This window comes from Micromesistius poutassou (assembly GCF_964030765.1).
Source record: "Micromesistius poutassou genome assembly, contig: SCAFFOLD_4407, whole genome shotgun sequence".
NCBI classification, from domain to species: domain Eukaryota; kingdom Metazoa; phylum Chordata; class Actinopteri; order Gadiformes; family Gadidae; genus Micromesistius; species Micromesistius poutassou.
Window position 1 is genome coordinate 1 of NW_028176893.1, and position 21,488 is coordinate 21,488.

General features: G+C 46.7%; 3 protein-coding genes across 3 annotated transcripts; 1 reads left to right on the forward strand and 2 right to left on the reverse strand.

Annotated features, from left to right (window-relative positions):
* The first annotated feature begins 1,756 nt into the window (after positions 1 to 1,756).
* LOC311377497 (uncharacterized protein) lies at positions 1,757 to 6,416 on the forward strand. The gene is made up of 4 exons (XM_084491374.1): positions 1,757 to 3,194; positions 3,884 to 4,075; positions 4,174 to 4,348; positions 4,691 to 6,416. Exons 1-4 carry the CDS (start codon positions 1,761 to 1,763, stop codon positions 4,855 to 4,857), a joined length of 1,968 nt encoding a protein of 655 aa, XP_084347500.1. The 5' UTR covers positions 1,757 to 1,760; the 3' UTR covers positions 4,858 to 6,416.
* A 113-nt stretch (positions 6,417 to 6,529) lies between these two features.
* LOC311377498 (isocitrate dehydrogenase [NADP], mitochondrial) lies at positions 6,530 to 13,971 on the reverse strand. The gene is made up of 11 exons (XM_084491375.1): positions 13,790 to 13,971; positions 10,550 to 10,641; positions 9,776 to 9,941; positions 9,087 to 9,247; positions 8,727 to 8,870; positions 8,158 to 8,294; positions 7,917 to 8,068; positions 7,693 to 7,805; positions 7,391 to 7,488; positions 7,207 to 7,299; positions 6,530 to 6,924 (listed from the first exon to the last, which is right to left on the reverse strand). Exons 1-11 carry the CDS (start codon positions 13,902 to 13,904, stop codon positions 6,840 to 6,842), a joined length of 1,356 nt encoding a protein of 451 aa, XP_084347501.1. The 5' UTR covers positions 13,905 to 13,971; the 3' UTR covers positions 6,530 to 6,839.
* A 2,880-nt stretch (positions 13,972 to 16,851) lies between these two features.
* LOC311377496 (ankyrin repeat domain-containing protein 34C-like) lies at positions 16,852 to 18,540 on the reverse strand (the record flags this gene model as incomplete). Its single annotated transcript, XM_084491373.1, has 1 exon — positions 16,852 to 18,540. One exon carries the CDS (start codon positions 18,538 to 18,540, stop codon positions 16,852 to 16,854), a length of 1,689 nt encoding a protein of 562 aa, XP_084347499.1.
* Positions 18,541 to 21,488: the final 2,948 nt, after the last annotated feature.

Genomic DNA, 21,488 nt, shown 5'->3' on the forward strand with positions numbered 1-21,488 from the left:
GCCTTTCATTTAGCTGTGCTTTCTCTCTTCTCTTCATTCCCGGCTCCCCTCCCTCCTATCCCTCTGTTTCTCTTTCTCTCTCTATCTCTCTCTCTCACTCACTCAGTCACTCACTCTGTCTTTCTGTCTCTCCAGTCCCCCCCACACCCCTCCCTCTCCCTTCCCTTTCTCTCTCCCCTCTCTCACATGCTCACTCAATCTCTCCTTCCCACCCCTCCCCTCCCCTCCCTCCCCTCTTTCTTTATCTTTCAGCCCCTCCATCTCATTTCTCTCTCTCTCCCTCTCCCTCCACTCCTCCCCCGCCCACAGCTCTTTCTGCTTCTCTCTATACCTCCCTCTCTCTCTCTCTTGCTCACTCTCTCTCTTTCTTTCTCTCACACACAAACACACACACACACACACACAAAAACACACAGACACAGACACACAGACACACACACAAATGCTCAAATACACACCTACTTTCTGCATTTCTTTTCTCACAAATACAGTCTGTCTCTGTCTGACTACTTTAAAAGCAGTAATTATAAATGACGTGGTTATCAGGGCATCCAGGTCTACCCCCCCCCCCCCCCCCCCCCAACACACACACACACACACACACACACACACACACACACACATACCCACCCCCTCTCTCTCTCCCATCTCACACACACACACACGCTTTTTTTTGCAGCTTTATCTCCTCTTTCTTTATCATTCTATCTACTCTTTCTCCTCCCTGAATTTTCTATGAGGAAAGGCAGCGTCTCTTGGTCGGTAATGTATGACGGCAAGGCACCGACTGTGTAGCATTTACGCACACAAGCAGTGGGAGAGATTTGCTATACATTATACAGATCTGATCCTCACAACAACCACTGGGCTTTGGCCCTGGCCCCTGCCTGTCTCGTGTTTACCATAAAGGCTGACCCCTGGCTACAATGCTCTCATTTCAAATCGATCAGAATTTCTTTTGAACTAACCCAGACTTTACAGTCGTCTCGGACAAACATTCGGCTGTGAGTCCGTAACACTCTGATTCACGTAATTTTGTCAGCCGGCCTCATGAATAGCTCTGGAATACTGAATGAGCTGGAAGTCTCAATCGAATGTCTGCTGTGGATATGAGATTGCCTGCCGGCTTATATCAAGTTGTTAGGAAAAGCCCGAGCTGTGACGGGCGTCATGAAGTAGGTGGCCTAGGTGTGTGGTGGCTCATGAATGGGAAGGCTGGCTCCAGTGATGGGCCGAGTGCGGCCAGAGAGAGAGGAGCTGCCCCCAGACCCCACAGGAAGTGCTGTGGACAGTCCACGGAAGTCAGCTTCCTGGTTAGACCTGCAGCCCCCCCCCCCGCCCCTCTCTTTTCTATTCTGTATTATTCTGAAGCCTGAGCAAGGAAGGAAGTCGGTTGCTAACACAGATCTGCTTTATCTCCTCAATCTAATGGTCTCCTCTGGATTCCCTGCAAGGAAAAAAAAAGGCGTAGTCAAAATGCAGCTTTCACAGGCTAACGTTGACAAGAAAGGAAATCTGCCTGCATTCCTCCTGGATCAGTTTGTTTTAATTATTGCCGATACATTATTCAAGGATGATATTAATAGCGCGACTATGGCTCTCCTCGGATGAGGCTGACCGCTTATCACTAGGTCTGTGTACGATGAATGACTTGTGTGTTTTTGGACACGCGGATCTCTGACCCTGAGCGTTCGTTTCCTCGACAGGAACAGGTGACTAGCCGTCTGGCGCAGAGCTACCCCAAAATGATCGAGAGCCAAATGGACGTGTCCACGCAGACAGAACCCGTGGTGGTGCTGTCCCTGGCCCAGGCCGCCGTGCTGGGGCTCATCTCACAGAACGAGATCTTCGGCGCCACCATCGCCCCCAACGGCTTCTACTCGGGGGAGCCCAGAGAGGGGCCCCCTCCCGCGGCCGAGGGCCCGGAGTACGAGTACGCCGACCAGCTCATCGGGGCCAACGGGGACTACCTGGCCGAGCCCGCCGACTCAGCGGACGCCCCGCCGCACTCCAGCCAGAGGAGGAGGCCTGGGCCTCGCGGGCGGACCAAAAGGCCGAGGAGCACCGCGGAAGAGGAGGAACGTCCACACAGGGTGCCCATACCGCAGGCTCAGATCAAGGGGGAGCGCTTGGAGTCCGACACACCTCCTTCCTGCATCCACACGCACAAGAGCCGCAGCCCGCAGGAGGAGCCGGCCGGCCGGCAGGCTGGCTCGATGAAGGAGGAGAGGGCCTGCGGAAGCTGCAGCAGCTGTTCCAGGGACAGCCCCAGTCAACAGGAAGACCGGCCGCCGGAGCCCGATCCAGAGGAGAGGCCGAGCGGGGAACGACGGGGAAAGGAAGAGGAGCGGGTGGTCGAGGAAGAGGAAGAGGAGGCGCTGAACCTCAAGACAGGAAGAGACAGCGGAAGCCCCCTGATGAACCGCTTCTACGACTCGGGCGAGCCGGCCTACGAGGCGGGGGACATGGCCCTCGCCGGGGACTACGAGGACAACGGGCAGGCCATGCTGTGGTCGGACCCCGAGGGTCTGGCCCGCCGCATGCAGATCGACCGGCTGGACATCAACGTGCAGATCGACGAGTCGTACTGCGTGGACGTGGGCGAGGGGCTGAAGCGCTGGAAGTGCCGCATGTGCGAGAAGTCCTACACCTCCAAGTACAACCTGGTCACGCACATCCTGGGCCACAACGGCATCAAGCCGCACGAGTGCCTCCACTGCGGCAAGCTGTTCAAGCAGCCCAGCCACCTGCAGACTCACCTGCTCACCCACCAGGGCACGCGGCCGCACAAGTGCACCGTGTGCGAGAAGGCCTTCACGCAGACCAGCCACCTCAAGCGCCACATGCTGCAGCACTCGGACGTCAAGCCGTACAGCTGCCGCTTCTGCGGCCGGGGCTTCGCCTACCCCAGCGAGCTGCGCACGCATGAGAACAAGCACGAGAGCGGCCAGTGTCACGTGTGCTCCCAGTGCGGCATGGAGTTCCCCACCTACGCCCACCTCAAGCGCCACCTCGCCAGCCACCAGGGCCCCACCAGCTACCAGTGCACCGAGTGCCACAAGTCCTTCGCCTACCGCAGCCAGCTGCAGAACCACCTCATGAAGCACCAGAACGTGCGGCCCTACGTCTGCCCCGAGTGCGGCATGGAGTTTGTCCAGATCCACCACCTTCGGCAGCATGCTCTGACACACAAGGTACTGGCGGCGCACGCGTTTGTGTGGAAGGTGCTTTAACTTCATAGTGTGCCTGTTTTCTTTTGGGTTTTGTCACACTACATAGTCATGTATCTGAAGTCCCATCCCAGCCCCTGTTCCCGTTGGCTCATCTGGTCATCTGAGGTTTCAAAAGCAAGATCTTTGTGTAGAAAACAAAAGCTAAATGCCACTGTCAAGCAGATAAAAGCATACATACGGGGCTTTGTAAACATAATCATCAAAGGCTACTATGCTTTGACTTTACCCCCCATCACCCCTGCATGCATGCGTTTTTTTATGGAGACCAATACTTCTTCCTTTTAAGCCTTGTGAATCATACCAGTAGAACAACTTCCCCTTTCTTTTGTTTTCTTTTTGTCGTATAGTTTTCACATATCCGGGTCTGTTAAACCAATTTGTTGGTTTTATATGCAGTTTGTTACAAATATGGCCAGATCCTAACTTGATTTGCAATGTAAAAGCCATAGCTAACAGTACTTAGCAGTTGTCAATGATCTATGGGATGTCATGCCTCAACACTTGGTGGAGCTAAAGTCCCCCACATCATTATACGATTACAAGCTTCACCGTGCTTGGCAAGGCCATTGAAACCCTGTGACACACAAAGGTTTTCCTGTGAATTATTATCCTGCATATTAACAAAGGGTCCCCACTTGTGTTTTTTCCAGGGTATGAAGGAATTCAAGTGCGAGGTGTGTTCCCGAGAGTTCACCCTCCCGGCCAACCTGAAGAGGCACATGCTGATTCACGCCAGCGTGCGGCCCTTCCAGTGCCACATCTGCTTCAAGACCTTCGTCCAGAAGCAGACCCTCAAAACCCACATGATCGTCCACCTGCCGGTCAAGCCTTTCAAATGCAAGGTGAGCGCAACCCGTCGACCAGCGGATCATGGGTCCCAGTGGGGCGACAGCAAAGGGGCGGTGCAGGTCACTAACCTTTGTCCTCTTGGTGTGTTCAGGTGTGTGGAAAGTCCTTCAACCGGATGTACAACCTTCTGGGCCACATGCACCTCCATGCAGGAAGTAAGCCCTTCAAGTGTCCTTACTGCACCAGCAAGTTCAACCTGAAGGGCAACCTCAGTCGACACATGAAAGTCAAGCATGGCATTCTGGACGCCTCTATTGAAGGACAAGGTAAACAACCCTCTGTGTATGTATATATGGATTAATGCAACTATACTGCCCATTTGATTTAGTCTATCCTCATGAAATTTGATGAAGCAGCATGCTTACTAATCCATTGCCCATGTTTTGTGGCCTACCCCTGCTCTCCCACCATGTGTTTAGTAAATATAGCAAGTCCACGATTAGCCGTGGCGCTCTATCTGCGGTCAAAGTGATATGAAGGCAGGGAAGGGTGGGGCGGCATACTGACTGTCCTCCCCGGCACTGTTTGTCTTCAGGAAGTGTCTGTATTTGTTATTAGCGCTTCTGACAGACGGGTCGACTCATATTTGTGTCTCTTGCTCTCTCCAGAACCCCCTCAAGACATGGAGGGACAGGAAGACTACGACGAAGACAGCTTTGAATTCAGCGAACGAGAAAACCGAGCCAGCAACAACACACCGGACATTGCTAAACTCTCTGAAATGGAGTACTACAGTAGCTACGGGAAAGGAGCGGCGCGCTACAACACTGCATGAATCCTATTTAAATCACCCCACGTAGAATACAAGGGACAACCAATAGAAAAAGAGGGATGTTTTTGTTTATTGCTGTATAAAGGCACAGTTCCGGGTTTGTTCATTATGGGCATGAAGTAACCCTGTGATATCCGCACATTTTATATGCACTGGAATCTATCCTTATGCTACCTGGCTCAGAAATGTATACCTAGACCTAGCTATACGCTCATCATTGCAGTTCTACTCAAATACGTGTTTGAAAGATACTGACGTACTTAAATATAGGGACATTTATTTTTCCATTACAAATGTGACATACGGAATTCCCCTTTCAGCCCAAATCATAAAGCACATTTTAGCTGAAGAAACTCATAAAGGCATACGGCGATGAGATAATGCAGTTAATGAGACAATTCTCAGCCAAGAAAGTCTTCTGGGGCACACTGATTAGATGGGCTAAAAGAATTAAACAAGTCCTATTCATTTCACTTGCCAACGCATATCAAGTTAGGAGTTAATGAATTTCATTTGTATCACTCTGTGATTCTATACTGTGATTAGGAAAAATCAAGGTCTTTGAAATGACCAATTAAAGTCCATAGGATTGGCAACTCAAATGTTATTGTATTTTACTGTACAGAATGTATCAGCCTTCCTGTATGACGGCTGGATACTTAAATCAGTGCGCTGCATTGGGGGCACCCGTATATGTCCAGTCTGGTTTTTAATTTCCTGTGTTAGCAAGTACCACGCTGTATTGATTCTTAGTCCATGAATGTAATTGTTGCTGTGAGATGTTTAAGATGCTAATGAAAATACCCCTTTTTAATTGTGGAGCCTCTTACCAAAGAATTGGATCGACCTTTTGCCAAATCTTGCGGCTAAGGGCAGCAACAGCCTTGCTTCTTAGCATTGTATCGAGCTGGGATTGGATTTCACCGAGCCCAATCACAGTGCTTACATAATTACATTTACCCCCTCCTCCCCCCACCCCCTGCCTAACCATCAGTAGATTTCCTCAAAAGATTACCAGAGAAAAGACTGCATTACAGCATTTCTCTCCACAAACTCCAACTCCTCCTCCTCCTCCCATCCAGGCCTTTGCACTACCAGACTCTCTAAAGCAATGCACACCCCGCTCTCCTTCCCCTAGTGCCGTTTGGGTTTCCATGGATGAATTTCAACACGAATTGTCCCCCACCATCCCCCGAAAAGAAAAAACTTGGGACAGAAATATTAAGTGGCCCCGCGTGCCTGCCATCCATCACGCTGTACAGTAGTCTAAAGTGATGAACGACAGCCCCCGAACATGTGACAGGGCCATGGACCTCATGGAAAATGACTCTGGGAGTGGGGAAATGCTCAACATATTCATATTTCCCAGCGCTTAGCTTCTCAAAACATAACACGCACACAAGGCATCCATTTGCAATGTTGATATGGCGCATAAAAAAAAAAAAAAGATGCTACACATTCTTTCTGCTGAATTCTTGAAGCTTGTGTTCAATCCATCAGTTTTAGTGATGATATATCTGATGGACTCTCCAGTTGCTTTCTGTATTGTTGACATTTGTGTGGAAACAATGAATAGAAATGTATGTACAATGTTGTGAACCAGATGATACTGTAAAATAAATTTATTTACATTAAAGAAACTCACCATTCTTAAAGGAAGAGAGAAGCAGTAGAGGAGAATCAAGGGAGTTTATTGGCATGAGTGCATCCCAGCCCTCGGTACAGTACATTACAAAAATAGGGTAGAACATGGAGGGAGGCACTAGACTGAGGCACTAGACGGAAGACCAGTTATTAGGTACGAACCATAAAACCTAATCACAGAATACTTCATTTCCTTTAATTCAACATTAAGTTTAAACACAAATTGCTTTCCTTCAACATAAAACGGATGCTAATCTTGACCTTTTAAGTTAAAATGGATGTACAAAATACATTTTTAATGACAGTATCTTTTCTAGGTTCCCTGCTATAGTTCAAGTTCTTCACTTGCCCAGAGCTTTATCCAGATTTAGCCTGATGGCATCCAGGAAGTCAGTAGTATTGACGTAGTGTTCGTTGAGCTTGCAGCTGGAAGACAACAATCAAACACAATCAGAACTTGCGACAGCTTATGCACCTTGCAGTGAATTCAGATGGATGCCATTTTAGGAGCAGGTAGGGGTTGGGAATCTTGCTCAAGAATGCCTTCTACTGGTAGACAGCAGTCATTGGGGATCCAACCCAGAACCTTTCAGCTGGCAGTCGAATCACTCACCACATCCTCGTACTCAAATGCTATGTTATCTAAAATGATCACTTCTGCTTAGGTGAATATTTTAGTCACTTTAGAGTTGCTAAATCTCGACTTACTTGGGCAGGCCGTGGATGCAACCAGCAAGATCCTTGGTCATCACACCGCTCTCAACCGTCTCTACGCACACCCTCTCCAGGATCTGAGAGAACCTAAGAAGGGGATAAACAAAAAGGTTAGCATTTATTAATTTCAACAAATAAAAAATGTGGTCAAATCAGACAGTGCCGCCACGATGCTCACTTGATGAGGTCGTTGTTGCCGTCAAGCTTCCCGCGGTGCTCAAGGCCCCTGGTCCAGGCGAAGATGCTGGCGATGGGGTTGGTGCTAGTGGGATTACCCTGCATTGGTGGAGACAAGAGGAGAGCAGTTTTTACCTTCATCACTTACAATCGTCTACAGTTTATAAACATGTGGGGCGCTAACACATGTTTATAAACTGTAGTCTGCATTTAAACCACAAGATGGCAGTGCTGCTACATGGGTGAATCGCCGGTGGCACTAGGCCCTGCTTTTGGGATTAACGCGATGGAACTGCTACAAACCTTCTGGTGCTCCCGGTAGTGCCTCGTCACGGTGCCGTGGGCGGCCTCTGCCTCGATTGTCTTCCCGTCTGGGCAGACGAGCACTGAAGTCATCAGTCCCAGAGAGCCGAAACCTGGGGGCACAAACACACACAGGGTCATCTTTCCCTGGCCTTTAAACCAAAACAACGGGGCCTTCCAGCGGTGATTATAAATGAGGAGCCGAGCGTCAAGTCACATCTCACCCTGAGCAAGGATGTCAGACTGCACGTCGCCGTCGTAGTTCTTGCAGGCCCACACGAAGGCTCCGGTGGACTTGAGCACCTGGGCTACCATGTCGTCAATGAGTCTGTGCTCGTACCAGATCTTCAGCTTCTCAAACTCAGACTGGTAGTGCCTGCAGGGCACAGAGAGAGAGGGTCAACCAGGTGTGGGGTAGGGGGGGCCCCACACGATGGACTGATTTTGTGGGGGAAATCCACTCACTTCTCATAGACATCCTGGAAGATGTCCTTGAATCTGCCGTCATAAGCCTTGAGGATCGTGTTCTTGGTGCTCAGGTACAACGGCCACTTCTTAGCAATGGCATACTGGAAGCAGCTATGTCCAAAGCCTGAAATAGACTGTTGGAGGAGGGGGTGGGTGGGGGGGAAAGAAGAGGAAAGGTCTTGAATTGTAGAGGTTATACAAGCGATAAAAGGGTGAATGACCTTCCGTCTACTGACTTGACCTCATAAATGCACTTCACTAACAAGTCTGTTTCCCCTGGACAGCTTTAGAGCCCAATGCATGACCTCCAGTGTTGTAAAATCAAACAAACCCACACTAGCAAACACATACTGACGGGCGGGTTGACAAGAGGCCAGTCTGGCACGCTTTAGATTCCACGATAAACTCTGCAGGTTGAGGTTTGTTGCCCTTCTAGGGTCCACAATATACAGAGGTAATGGAGGTGCTAAATCGTCAGTCCTCCGCTCTTTATCTGGGTTGAGTCAACAGTCCCCAAACGTCTATCAAAACTAACAACCGTGAAATAAATGGAGAGGGGTCCTCACCTCGTCTGTGTTGTACATGCCCATTCCACAGCCCCCGGCGGGGAAATCGTACACCTCCCATTCTTTGCCCTTGCTGCCATCAGTCGGAGAGAAGACCATCTTGAATTTTCCCGGCTGGTCCACGACAAAGTCTGTTGCCCTGTACTGTGGGACAGGGCAAAAACATAACATTACCGTTATTTCATGAGAAACGATTCAGAAATCGAGTCTGTGCCAATTTACAACCACATAACACAGATGTGGAGGAAAGACCCCTTGTTAGAAAAAAATAAAATATAATAAAATATAAAAAATATAATAAAAATATTACAAATAAAAAAAGTGCAACATCATGAGATGGGGTGTTCGGTAGGGACCGACCTGGTCTCCAAAGGCGTGTCTGCCGATTGTGATGGGTTGGGTCCATCCTGGCACCAGCCTTGGAATGTTCTTGCAAATGATTGGCTCACGGAAGACTGTTCCGCCCAGGATGTTCCTGATGGTTCCGTTAGGGCTCTTCCACATCTTCTTCAGGCTGAACTCTAAAACGGTAAACAATGCTTATACAACATGGTCGACCATTGCTAAACACATCAAATTTAAAAAGGACACTGGAAGGATGATGAAACTATCCTGGACAATATAATTTAAAAAATGACTTTGTTGTACCGATTCTGCAAGATGGCATTTAGTGCACATGCCTACTGCCACGAATGTTACGAAAATAGCATTAGCTATTTCAGAGACTCGATACTAGAATTGTAATGTTTGTGGTAGAGCAGCACGAGGAGAAGGTTGAAGACTGCATAATCACCAAAACTGTAGTGGAACTTCCTTGATATAGAAACAGGATTGGGCTCCTGCTATTGTTTACATGTGGCGAATGCACAGACATGCTAATCAACAATGTAATTCTGACCAAATATATTTGAAGCTGATACTTCAGTGAAGCCAGGAGAAACAGTAGTGGCGATGGTTTCATCACCAGATCAATATTGTCCTTCGACAGCCGTCAAAAAAAACAACCTACAAAATAAGCTCTGTACTTAGAAACCAAAAATAACTCTTACCCGTCACTCTTTCTTCGTCTGGCGTGATGGTGGCGCATTTGACAGCCACGTTGTACTTCAGGGTGGCCAGGGCGGAATCTATGGTGACCTGGTCATCGGTCTGGTCACGGTACGGAAGGCCCAGGTCATAGTACTTCAACTCCACATCCACGTTGGACAGGATGAGCTAACCAAAACAGAACAGACCTCTTTCAATAAGACTAGGACCAAGTACCATTTGAAGGGCACGAAATGTTGCACTTTTTATTATAAGGAATGGAATATATATCAATATAGAACGGAAAATGTTGATAACTCTACAACAAAGTACAAATTAGCAGCAATAGGTTAATTTCTCCATATCAAGCTAAATGGATAATGAATGACTCCCCTGTGAAATACCACCATTAATTTAATTTCTTTCATTTATTTTTGTTATGGTGTTGTATGTTCCCGTTGTCTCTACAAAAAACCCTTGAACGATCTCCCATGATCCTCCATGTTTTCCCTTCCCGGAGTCAATGCACCATCTGCTCTCACCAATTGGAAATCATCCAGTCACAAAAAAAAAAAACCTCCCCCCACAGCATACAAACATAATCTTCCCTCTCGTCGTTCTCTCGCTCACTCTGTACAATTGCTCTCGCTCTACCCTCTCAGCCACGTGTCGGTTTGGTTGTGCAAAAATAGATCCGTGAGACAGCCTATGCTATGTTCCGCCCCCTTTGGGATGACAGACAGACATGTTGCTGAACGCTTCCATCCAGATCTGCAGCCCCAGGCTGTGGGTTTTACCTTCTCCTTGATGAACTCCCAGATTATCCGGGTCATCTCGTCTCCGTCCATCTCCACCACTGGCTGGGCCACCTTGATGCGTTTGTCGGCATCTGTATAAATAAAAATACAATTACAAAACATATCCAATCAAACCAGGGTATGAGTTGCAACCCGAGAAAAAAGGGAAATACTGGGGCTGAAGAAAAGTAAAATTGAGGATCCTAGGCCGCTGTGCAGGATATGTGGAGTCATCTCACTAGGCTACACAAACGTTTTCCTGGTTTACCAAAAAATCCCTTTATGACTAATGCTTGATCATGCGTGGTGTGGCATGAAGTGGTGAAAGTATTCAACCACTGTGCAAAGTAAACAATAGCCTGAAATCAAAATTGAACAGATGCTATTCAAAGTTAAAGAACACTGATTATTTGCCAACATCTAAATTAATGCTAGTAGAAGCAATAATATAATAATGATAATAATAAATTATTTAATTTCAGGGTGCCTTTCATGACATCTAAAGGTCTCATGTCAATTCATAAAACAATAGCCAAATGTAACCACAAAAGAAAAAATCATTGGTGCTCATATATATACACACCATATCATATGGTTTTCTAGGAGTGCAAGAGATTAGACAATAAATATTTCCCAATAAATGGACAAGTACAGAAACAAGTACAACAAGTGCCTCAATCATCTGCATTTCCCTTGTGCCTTGACATAATGTATGTCAAGAGATTAGAGGTTACATTCTGCAGAAGACCACTATGAAACAGTAAGACAGCATGTGCTTGAAGGGGAATTTAACCTTTACCATGCACTGTCAATAGTAGTAGCACCTGCCAAAATAGCCCTGGTTCGCTTCCTTAATGTTCTGATTTTTTTTAACTTTCAGTACAAACCTTTTAGTATCATCAACAAACATATGTGAACACACATATAACAGCACAGTAAAAAGGTAAGCGCAAGACTAAAAACATAAGCAATGTGTTTAAGTTAAGCATTTCTTAAGTGAAAAGATTTTATTAGCAAAGCAACCACTTTTAATCATTCTAAATTTGTAATCATCAGCCGAATAAAAGTTCCACAACCATGACTGTTTTCAGGTAGTCTTTACCTACTCAGGGCATTGATTAAGTTAACATCCCAGATACTACTTTGAAGTGGACAGCAAGATAATGCCTTCCACTGGAGCACTCAAAGTCAAAGAGAAGACTGGTTAATGAATAAGATCGCTGTAAACCGTTTACATTTTGATTGTTCTTGTAAAGTGCTTGTATTCCTATGGAATGTGTTGCTCACAAAAAAGAGGTCACCCTTCTTTGGAGATAAGAGGTATGATGAGGGCATGGTTTTAGGAAGCCAATAGGACAGTTGCAATCCTTTGAATATGTTAACTAGACTCTTGATTATATCTTCAAAAAGGTTGTCAACAGATGTCTATGTATTCTAGCTAGTAGAATGCATCAAGTTAGAGACAGTTTCTCAATGTCTACTCAAATCTGTGTCCAAAACCATGTCTGGTAGAAGTTATGAGTGGTTTAACCTAGACAAGCTCAAAGGACATTTGCTATGAAAAGGAATGAGAGCACATTGGGGAGGGGCTTCGGGGAAAGCAGCTTGATTACATAACTTTCTCTATGTAGGCTAGAGACTGTTAATCTGGGCTCTGTAGAGAAGACCTCCCTTATGATGTGTATATGAAAGAGAAAAACCAAACAATTCAATTGAAGATACCACTGTGTGAGGTCTAGTCCGCATAAACTGATTTGTCGACATAATTTGATCAGTGAAACTCTGACAAACCTTTAGGTAGGTGGAGACAATGTAAAGCAAACTGGGTTTTTGGCAAAAGGTCATCTGGATCACCTTCAGTAACAGAGGTCCTTTACAAGCCCCAAATACTAAGCTGGAAAACGAGTGATCAAAATGCACACCCTAGAAAAGTCAGCCAAACGGCACTTTTTTTACAATGAAGTTTTACAATGAATGGCTTACTCTTTAAAAGCCAAGATAAAATAATACTTTTATACAGCATTTGTTGTTTGTTTGTCAATGTAACTAAACGCACAACGATTAAAAAAATGATAGAGACGTAATCCTACTTCCCGTATTTGAAGTTTCTTAAAAGAGATAGGCTACTACCCGTTTTTCCACTCCAGGCATTTGTCGAGTGCATGAGGGTAGCATAGAGACCATCCTGTTTGTCCCAACGTTACTAAAGCCAACAATGGGCATTATTGTCAGACTCCAAAGTGACCCCTGTAACTATGGAGTTAGCAGAGCCTGTAAAACAGCTGTAGATCGCATCGAACTACATGTCCTTCATCTGACCCGTTGCTTGGAGTCACGGAAAGAGGTGGGGAGTGTTTACACAGCACACAGACACTTCATCTGACCTCAAATAACTTGTCTACATACGTTCAAATTCATCAGCGGAAACTGGTTTTGTGCTAGAGCTTGAAATGTGCTTTGAATTTAATTTAAATCGATGCATGATATGGAGTCTATGGCAGCCATTGCCCTCTCTGGCTTGCATGGTCTTGTCTGACCTTCTGGAAAAGTTTTTCCAAGTCAGTACTGTGCCAAGGCAACCGCGTAAAGTGAAAGCATGACTACCATTAAAACAAAAAGGCACAAAAGTTAACCAGATATATGAATGTAGAAACAACCATGAGTAAATACTATATCCAAAAAAGTATGCTGTATGCTTTAAAAGTATCTGTTTGCAAGTCGAATAGCGGCCAAACCCCGTCCATTCAAACCCTGCCAAGTTCTTCGTGGCACATTTTCTCCAAGAAGCAAAAGTGAATCGATTGAGGAAACAACAACAGACGCACTGCAATGAACCCCTTTAACACGTGTTGGTCGTTGGGGCGAACAGCTGTGAAACAATCAGTGGCACTACACGCGTTCAAGGATAGGAGACAAAGACGATAGTTTGCAAATTAAGGAAACGGACAAAGACGTGACCTGGTCCCGGTTCCCAGCCCCCCCGGCTCGAGCGGACCTCCACCTCCCCCCCCCCGTGACCACAGTGCGCGAGGGAGCATCGTCACATTTTAACGGTTGAAGCTGCCTGTAACTGACTTTTGAACGCTCGTACTTCTGCGTTCGTCGTTCCTCTTATTTCACCGCACTTTGCGTGAAGCTAACAACTAGCTAAAGCAAATATGTGGCGTTCAATCGGCTATCATAGACCACGTAGAGGCAACATGTATTTTAGACAAAATATGATCACGATTTCCAACTCACAATTCCTCTGCTGCAAAGTCTGGCCATTGGCCGCTTGCGCGAGCACCGCAGGGTTTCTCGAAAGAGATGCCGCAGACCTCGACAGGGAGCTAAGGACCTTCAGGTAACCAGCCATTTCTCGCCCTTATCCTTTGCAGTTGATTCTCGGATGTAAACTCCGCAAAAAGGGGCTGAAATTATCTGCGCCTCTAGTCGCTCGGTGCTACGTCAAAGGAGCGGAGGAGGAGCCACCCACTCGCTGGTACCATTACCATTGGCTGAGTGGGGCTGTGCTTGGAGCTTACGTCCAGTGTGAAGAGGTCACATCTGTGGGACTTGTCTCTTTTCGTGTGGAATTAACTTCCCTTGTAATACACGTTTTGCATCTGCAACCTTAACACATATGGCCTGGAAATGTTAGATACATGCACCCAACAAAAGCCCACAAAGTGCAGCTACAACAAGGCCAGCAAATAAACCGAAATCACCCAGATAAACAGACCACCAGTGACATATACCCTATTCCAAACTAATAAAACGACGATGTTTGTTACATTCTGGAGTTCTTCATGCCAGATGAATCTCTAATTTTAGCTGGGCACCATAGCTACCATAACGGGGAAAGGAATGGGACGTAGTCATGTGTCGTTCTGGGCCTGAGCCAGATGCAGCCAGAGTCTCGCGACTACAGACAGCACAGACCATGCGAGCAAGGGTCACCTCCACTGCCACTGCTTTATTATAACGGTGGCTCCCGAGTATCAAAAAAACAATATCGAAATCAATTCACTGGGTTCACCCATCTTTGGAATTGCATAGAAATGATCGTTGTATAGTGTGTGTGTGTGTGTGTGTGTGTGTGTGTGTGTGTGTGTGTGTGTGTGTGTGTGTGTGTGTGTGTGTGTGTGTGTGTGTGTGTGTGTGTGTGTGTGTGTGTGTGTGCGCGCGTGCGTGCGTATATGTACGTGTATAAATATGTAAATATATGATGTATTTTTTTTTAAGGGAACCTTAGCTTCCTATCGTCTCCCTTGCTACCCATGTTTTATTTATCTTGCATGGTTGTGAAGGAGTTTTGTGTTGTAACAATATTATAAAACAACATATAAATTCAGCTTATATATTGGCTACTGCAATTCAGATGCAATGTATAGGCCTGTATCCTACATTTAGAGTGCCCACACAAAAATGCACACTATTTAAAATTCACAACTTAGTTATGGACATTCACCCACCTTGGCTTGAACCATAGAAATGAACTCGAAAGGGTACTGCGCTACTAACTCGTCATAACTGTGATAGTGGTTACAACGCCCCCAACTGGAGGAATTGGTATCTGATCAGGTACTGTGTACTCTTGCACTTATATATTGGTTTACGTTTGTGGTTTGTTTTATTCTTTGAATAGGAATTGTGTTAGGCAACCCATTACAGAATAGTGGTTACGTCAACATGCATTAAGCACATGATGGTACACATATACGAAAAAGTTAAAAGACCAGACTGTTTATGTTCATACTATATCAAGGTAATAGCTTATGTGAAATTTAATTAATTCCACATATCAAAAGCATAGTAAAACATATTCAATGATTCAAACAACTGTACTTGCTTCCAAATCTGAATATGCGGGTGAGGGAACCAAAGCTATTTGGAGGGGTTTCTAGGCTGTCCCGTTACAGCAGCTAATAATACAGTTGGCTCCTAAATGAGTGTTTAACTGTAGATGTCTGAACGACAGGCACATTGTATTTATGAGCTTTTGTAAGTGCAAACTACCAATTATGAACATGCTGGTTGGAACCCCTGCTTCAATACCAAAGAAAGGGAGATGAGATAGAAGAAAGCCTTCAGACTGAGTTCTACTATTAGGGAGAAGTCGAATACTGCCCTCTTCAGTTCAACTGTCGCAAAAACGCAGAGGAGATTTTGGATGTGTGATTCTATGCTTGCCCTAGAATGAGTGTATTACAGGTCTCTAAGGAGTCTCAGATACACAGTTACCATGTATATCTGGGCCCAATACTGCCCGACTAGCTTGCGGGAGCAGTTAACGGGTTAACAGAAAATAAACAACAGACAACAGACAATTGGTATACATTTATTTTGAAATAAACAACAATCTACTTACAAAAATACTATGCAATAAATTATGTTCTTTGTCTCTTTTAACAGAAGAAATACTTCACAGTAAAGTTATGTGGAAGCCTATGTGGTTAAAACTTGAATTATCCTACATTTATAATTGTTTCATCTATCCCTTTACCACTGATTTCTGGGTTGACTAGGGCAACAACTGTCTGTTTATTTATGTAGAAAATGTCCATGGTGGTTTGAACATCTGTGATCGCATGTTTTATTCTCCTGGATAGTGGATAATGTTGTTGTTATATATATAGCCCATTGCTCATTTAGCTTCCCCTGTGTATTAAGGCTTTTCATTCATTGATTCCGATCCTCCATAGCAATTATTAGTAATCTTAACGGTTTGTTTGTTACAAGAGCGACAATAAGGAGGAGTGTTTTGGTTGATCATTATGAGAACGAATGGCCCGGTGCTCAAAATGTTTTTTAAACTCCTTGTTCTATTTCTTGGTCTTAAAGGCACTGTGTACACACTCGCTATGAACAGTCAAATTCAACATCATACTGAAGCTACGTCTCGGACCAGTGAATCACTTCTTTAAAGTATTCAAGTAAGTCCGTACAGTTGTATATACACACACACACAAAGTGCATCCAGAGTTGGCTACATGGACCCTGTATGTTCTAGTACTACATTATCATTGCAAAGCTAGTGTATGCAATCGTACCACATTCTGGAATTACATTCAAAAGTTGATTACATATAAATGCTGATCATTTGGAAAACTACAATTCTGAGGTTTTTGGATCACTGAAGGAGGGGGGAGGACAACATCTTTCTATATTGCTCATTTTTTCGATAAAATGTGGAAACATTTTCTACATGATTTTGACAACATCCAACAGACGCGCGTGAGTGTTTGACAAAGTTCCACGATAACCTTATTTCCTGAAAGTGTTGAAACAAACACAGCCTCTCAACGCGGTGCCGACGCTGACTAATGGGCCAGCTCCTCAAAATCCGAAAGCTGCTTCATCTGCTCCACTTGCATAGAGTGCCTCCGGATCAGCTTCTTCTTGGGCTTGAGACCCACTCTTTTGGGGGTGCTGGGCGGAGCTACAGCCCTGATGCCTGGCGCCATCGGTGAAGAGGGCTTACTGCTGGCCCCGATGTCCGGGATGGGCGGGTTGGGGTTGATGTTGAGCGGGGGCAGGTACCCGGGCCTGGTGTGGGAGATGTGGTCCAGCAGCAGGGTGCCCGAGCCACGCCTCTCCAGCAGGCCCGGTGCCCGCCGGCGCGCCGGCCCGGGTGAGGAGAGGCTGGCGTTGCTGTCCAGTGACTCCCTGGAGCTGTTGAGCAGGGCCAGCGGGGACATGTTGAGCTTCCTCCGCTCCAGTGGGACCTGGGGAGAGTCCAGCGTGGCCGAGTCCGAGTACAGCTGGGAGTCCGAGTCATAGTAGTCGGTGTTGCCCAGGCGCCTCCTGTGCACCAACGTGTCCCTCAGACTGACCGGGCCGCCGGAGCTGCCCCCGCAGCAGTCTTGCTCAGGGGGCCCGGTGCTCCGACGCACCAGGGGCTGGTGCTGGTTCAGAGCCTGGTTCAGGGTCTGATGCTGGTTCAGGGCCAGGTCGTACGCCATTTTGGAGGTGGGCGGGACGGAGATGGAGGTTGTCATCTTGCATGGGGGATCGCTCACTGACGGGAACAGGCATTCTTTGCCGTCCACGCTGTTCTGTCGGGACAGCGAGGACCGCTTGCTCAGCAGAGCGAGGCCGTTCAGCCCTGTCACCAGCTCTTCGTTGGAGGCGGCGCGCCTGCTGTCGTCGTGGGACGAAAAAGGGGACGGAGTAGAGGACGAAGACGCAGTCGCAGCAGCGGCGGTGGCAGCGGCTGCGAGGACGGAGGGGGCGATGAGTCCCCAGGGCTCTGACTGGAGCCTCTTCAGCTGGGGCAGGCGCGCTCGCTTGGGGTTAGCAGGCCGGCGTGTGGGCGAGGCGGGCACGCCGTTAGCGAGCTTGGCCACGGAGCTGGAGGTCTTGAGCTTGGTCTGGAAGCTGACCACCGTGTTCTGCTGCTGCCCCTCGGCAGGGTGCGTCGTGGGACAGGCGATCACGTGGATGTCGGAGGGGGAGGTGCAGTAGAGGGAGGAGCTCATCTCGTTCAACTCCGGCGAAGGCGGCACGTTGAGGTACTGCTTGGTGGTTTTGGCGCCGGACGGCGACTTGTCTGTGGTGATGATGATGACCTCCTTCCCTTTGGCCTTGCACGCGTCCAGCAGCAGCTTGAGCGTCTCTTTATCGTCAGCGTTGATGGCGTACACGAGTGCCGAGGCCCCGGCGCGGTCCGCCAGGCTGGGGTCGGCCCCGTTGCTCAGCAGGTGGGCCACCACCTCGTGGCCGGCCTTCTGGATGCAGGCGTGCATTAGCGCCGTCTTGCCCGCCTTGTCCTGTATGTTGGGGTCGGCGTTGTTGTCCAGGAGGTACTTCACCAGCTTGGCCTTGCTCACGCTCTGCTGGTCGGCGTGTTGGGACATGCAGGCGACCATGAGCGGTGTCTCCCCACGCTCGTTGCTCTCGTTGATGTAGGCGCCCCCCTCCAGCAGGAGCCTGGTGAGCCGAAGACGCTGGAGCCACACGGCCTTCAGCAGAGAGTTGCCGTCGGTCCGCAGCTCCAGGATGTCTGCCATCTTGCAGATCGTCACAGGTCTGTCCCTCGGTGGTGAAACGCAGCTACAACCCAAAGCCCTTTTTTTGGGGGGGGGGAGGGGGGATTCAGGGGGAGATTCAGGAGATTAATTTAGTCATCATAGACAAATAAGGCATGTGAACATAAATGAAAGTCGTATTAAAAAAATGTGTTTGGTTTTTCCCTAAAATGTTTGATTACTAAATGATCACATTGAAGCCACTGCCAGGTGGTGGCAGTCTTTTCCTGATGGACATTCAAGGACCATAAGTCGAAAGTATAGCGACTCATCACAAATCGGTTTAATTGTTCTAGAAGATTTGCAAAAGCTATGCAAACATAATTGTTGGCTATATTTAGGGATTATAATAAGCCCCGAGTAGCGCTGCTTAATGACGATGAATGACAAAGGTGAGGTATTTTTTCCTGTGCGATCCAACAACTACATAAAGTAGCCTACATACTATCAAAAATAAGCTATTAAATCCTATTATTTTTTTGAACGTCCAGATAATCATAGATTATTTTAATTTGACTTGCTAGGCAAGACACAACAAGTATAAGGACAGATGAACAAGCCGATTGGCTTTCCGTGAAGCGTCGACAGACAGTCGCTATCCAAGGTGCTCATTTTGGACGCGGTGCTTTGCACATTGTGAAAGTCATCGCTTCACTTTACATGATAGATCATTTAAATCGCTGACATAAATAAATGTTTCTGGATACACACATATCCACTGTAAAAGTTAACAATCCTGTTCAAGGCAGGCAAGACAAATGAGACAATAACTCCTCTCTCGTATGCTGCATATGTATCCTACTTTTTGCATTACCTAAAATGTGTAGATGTCATAATGTATATTGCCAAAGAAAATCTTACCTGGACAGGAGACAGGGTTGACATTCTCGGAGTAACTAATAGTGGTGATCTCAATAAAATCGCAAACGTGCAAATAAATGCAACAACGCACACTTTGCAGAGGATCTCGGAGAATGTTCCTTTTTTGGTCGCAACTAAACTCCAAATTCTGCTTTCCACTTTTGATTCGCTTCGGACTACAGTATAACACTCTGACACCATAGCTTATGAGGCTTCGCTTTTGTGATGGGTGCAATCCATCCACATCAGTCCAATGGGCAGCATTCCTTTCGCTGCGCACTCGAGAATCACAACCTCAAGATGCTGAGGATATAAATAACTTTTCTGCTTGTTGAATGAAACGTGTATTCTCTTGACGTCAGAGTCGACCAAAATAAATTTGTGAAAAACTCTCCTATTCTGCACTCATCTACCAAAAATATAAACAAACAACATTATCCTCCAAAGAAATGTAAATGTAATTTACTTATTTATTTTATTTGGAGAGGACAATGAAACGAAATGCATGCTTGCATGCAAGCTCCAGCAAGGGAGTTGAAAGACTGATGTATTCAGTCATGCTATCCTTCTTCCACTTCCAGGCCGTATTATGAAGCTTACAATGAAGGAAAAACAAGCACAACAAACTATTACACATCTCTTCCAGAGAACCATCAGATTACTGTTCTCACTTTCATCGTGTAATTGAATGAAATTATGAAATTAATCATTGTCTGTGTTTATCCACACTTCCGCCGGAATTAATGTATTTAGAATTTGACAATTGTTTATCATCCAGAACAAAATAACATATTTGTAAACCATTTCTGTAGATCAACTGCTACTTACGGAGGCCAAAACTTAAACCAGCTATAACATCCATAGAGCCTAATAGGGATATTTCTATTTTTAGGTTGCTATGAGACCGAAAAGAAGCACTTGGTAATGAGAGCAGTAATGTTTGCAGCGTTGCAAGGAACAGGTAATCATAAACATAGCATAGCACCGGGTTATACATGGGAAGGCTCAGGTGGTATTCAAAGAAAGGCTTTTTAATGGACTTTATTATTTGCACATTTGATCATAAGCCCTCTGACCCCCAGGCCTATTCCTGGGAGATGTGAGGGCTAATCACTTTATTGCCCATCTTTAACACTCATCTGATGTCTTGGAGCACAAGTCGTCGATGCCGGCTGTGATTTCTCACCTGTGATTGCCTTTTGATCTCCAGGGACATGTTGTTTACAAGTCACACAGAGAGGGGAAACCGAGGGCTTTATAAAAGCAGCGGGCGGCCAGCCCTCCTCAAGGCGTTGTGACTGTGCTTGAGTGATTGTTTTCTGTGTTGTGTCTATCCGTATGCTAATAGTCCATACGGCAGACGCCACGTTATGGCACCTGCCTGCCTCGTACACACTGATGTATATTTAGGCAGGAGACGACCACTAGCCCGTATATTCAAACCTCCATCTGACGGTGGTTCACCGACAAGGAGGAGCGACGACGGCTGTGAGTAAGCAAGCAGGCGTTGAAACGCTTTATTTATAATTCATGTCGGTGATGGCTGATAGTTGTTGTTTTCTGTCTGTGCCGTGGTCAGGAAATGACCCAAGAGGCGTCAAAATCAAAGAGGAAGTGTCTGATGGTAAATAATACAGTGCAGGCTAATCACCGTCATGGCCCCGGATGATTGGACAGCAGCAACACGAGGACAGTATCAACGACTGAATGGTGGGCTGAGATCTCCGCCCCCTCTTCCCCCTAAAAGTGTTTACAAATCAAAGCGATGGGAGTGGTGTAAGGAGCCGTACCCCCCCTCGCTGGTTCAGACGTGTTCATTAGCACGTGAGCGGGCGCGGAGGAGACGTCAGCAGGCCCCGCACACGGACTGATCTTTGCTCCGATGATGCGGTCCCCAGCGATGCACCGAGAGGGGAAATAAATAATTAAAGCCTGGAGGCAAGCGCTGTCACCCATGGGAGCCGTTTCCATTTTGAGATATCTTACATCGCACCTGCTGCTCTTCCTTCTAAATATAACCATTTCCCTGCCCGACGCTGTGAGACGCTGCTCAACAGGCTGAAATAGAA

Coding starts and splice junctions, on each gene's coding strand:
- LOC311377497 (XM_084491374.1), top strand. CDS start 1,761: ATGGACGTGTCCACGCAGACAGAACCCGTGGTGGTGCTGTCCCTGGCC. Junction 4,076..4,173: donor TCAAGCCTTTCAAATGCAAG/GTGAGCGCAACC, acceptor TGGTGTGTTCAG/GTGTGTGGAAAGTCCTTCAA. Junction 4,349..4,690: donor CGCCTCTATTGAAGGACAAG/GTAAACAACCCT, acceptor TGCTCTCTCCAG/AACCCCCTCAAGACATGGAG.
- LOC311377498 (XM_084491375.1), bottom strand. CDS start 13,904: ATGGCTGGTTACCTGAAGGTCCTTAGCTCCCTGTCGAGGTCTGCGGCA. Junction 9,942..10,549: donor GGGAGTTCATCAAGGAGAAG/GTAAAACCCACA, acceptor TGTTTTGGTTAG/CTCATCCTGTCCAACGTGGA. Junction 6,925..7,206: donor TGCATCCACGGCCTGCCCAA/GTAAGTCGAGAT, acceptor GTTGTCTTCCAG/CTGCAAGCTCAACGAACACT.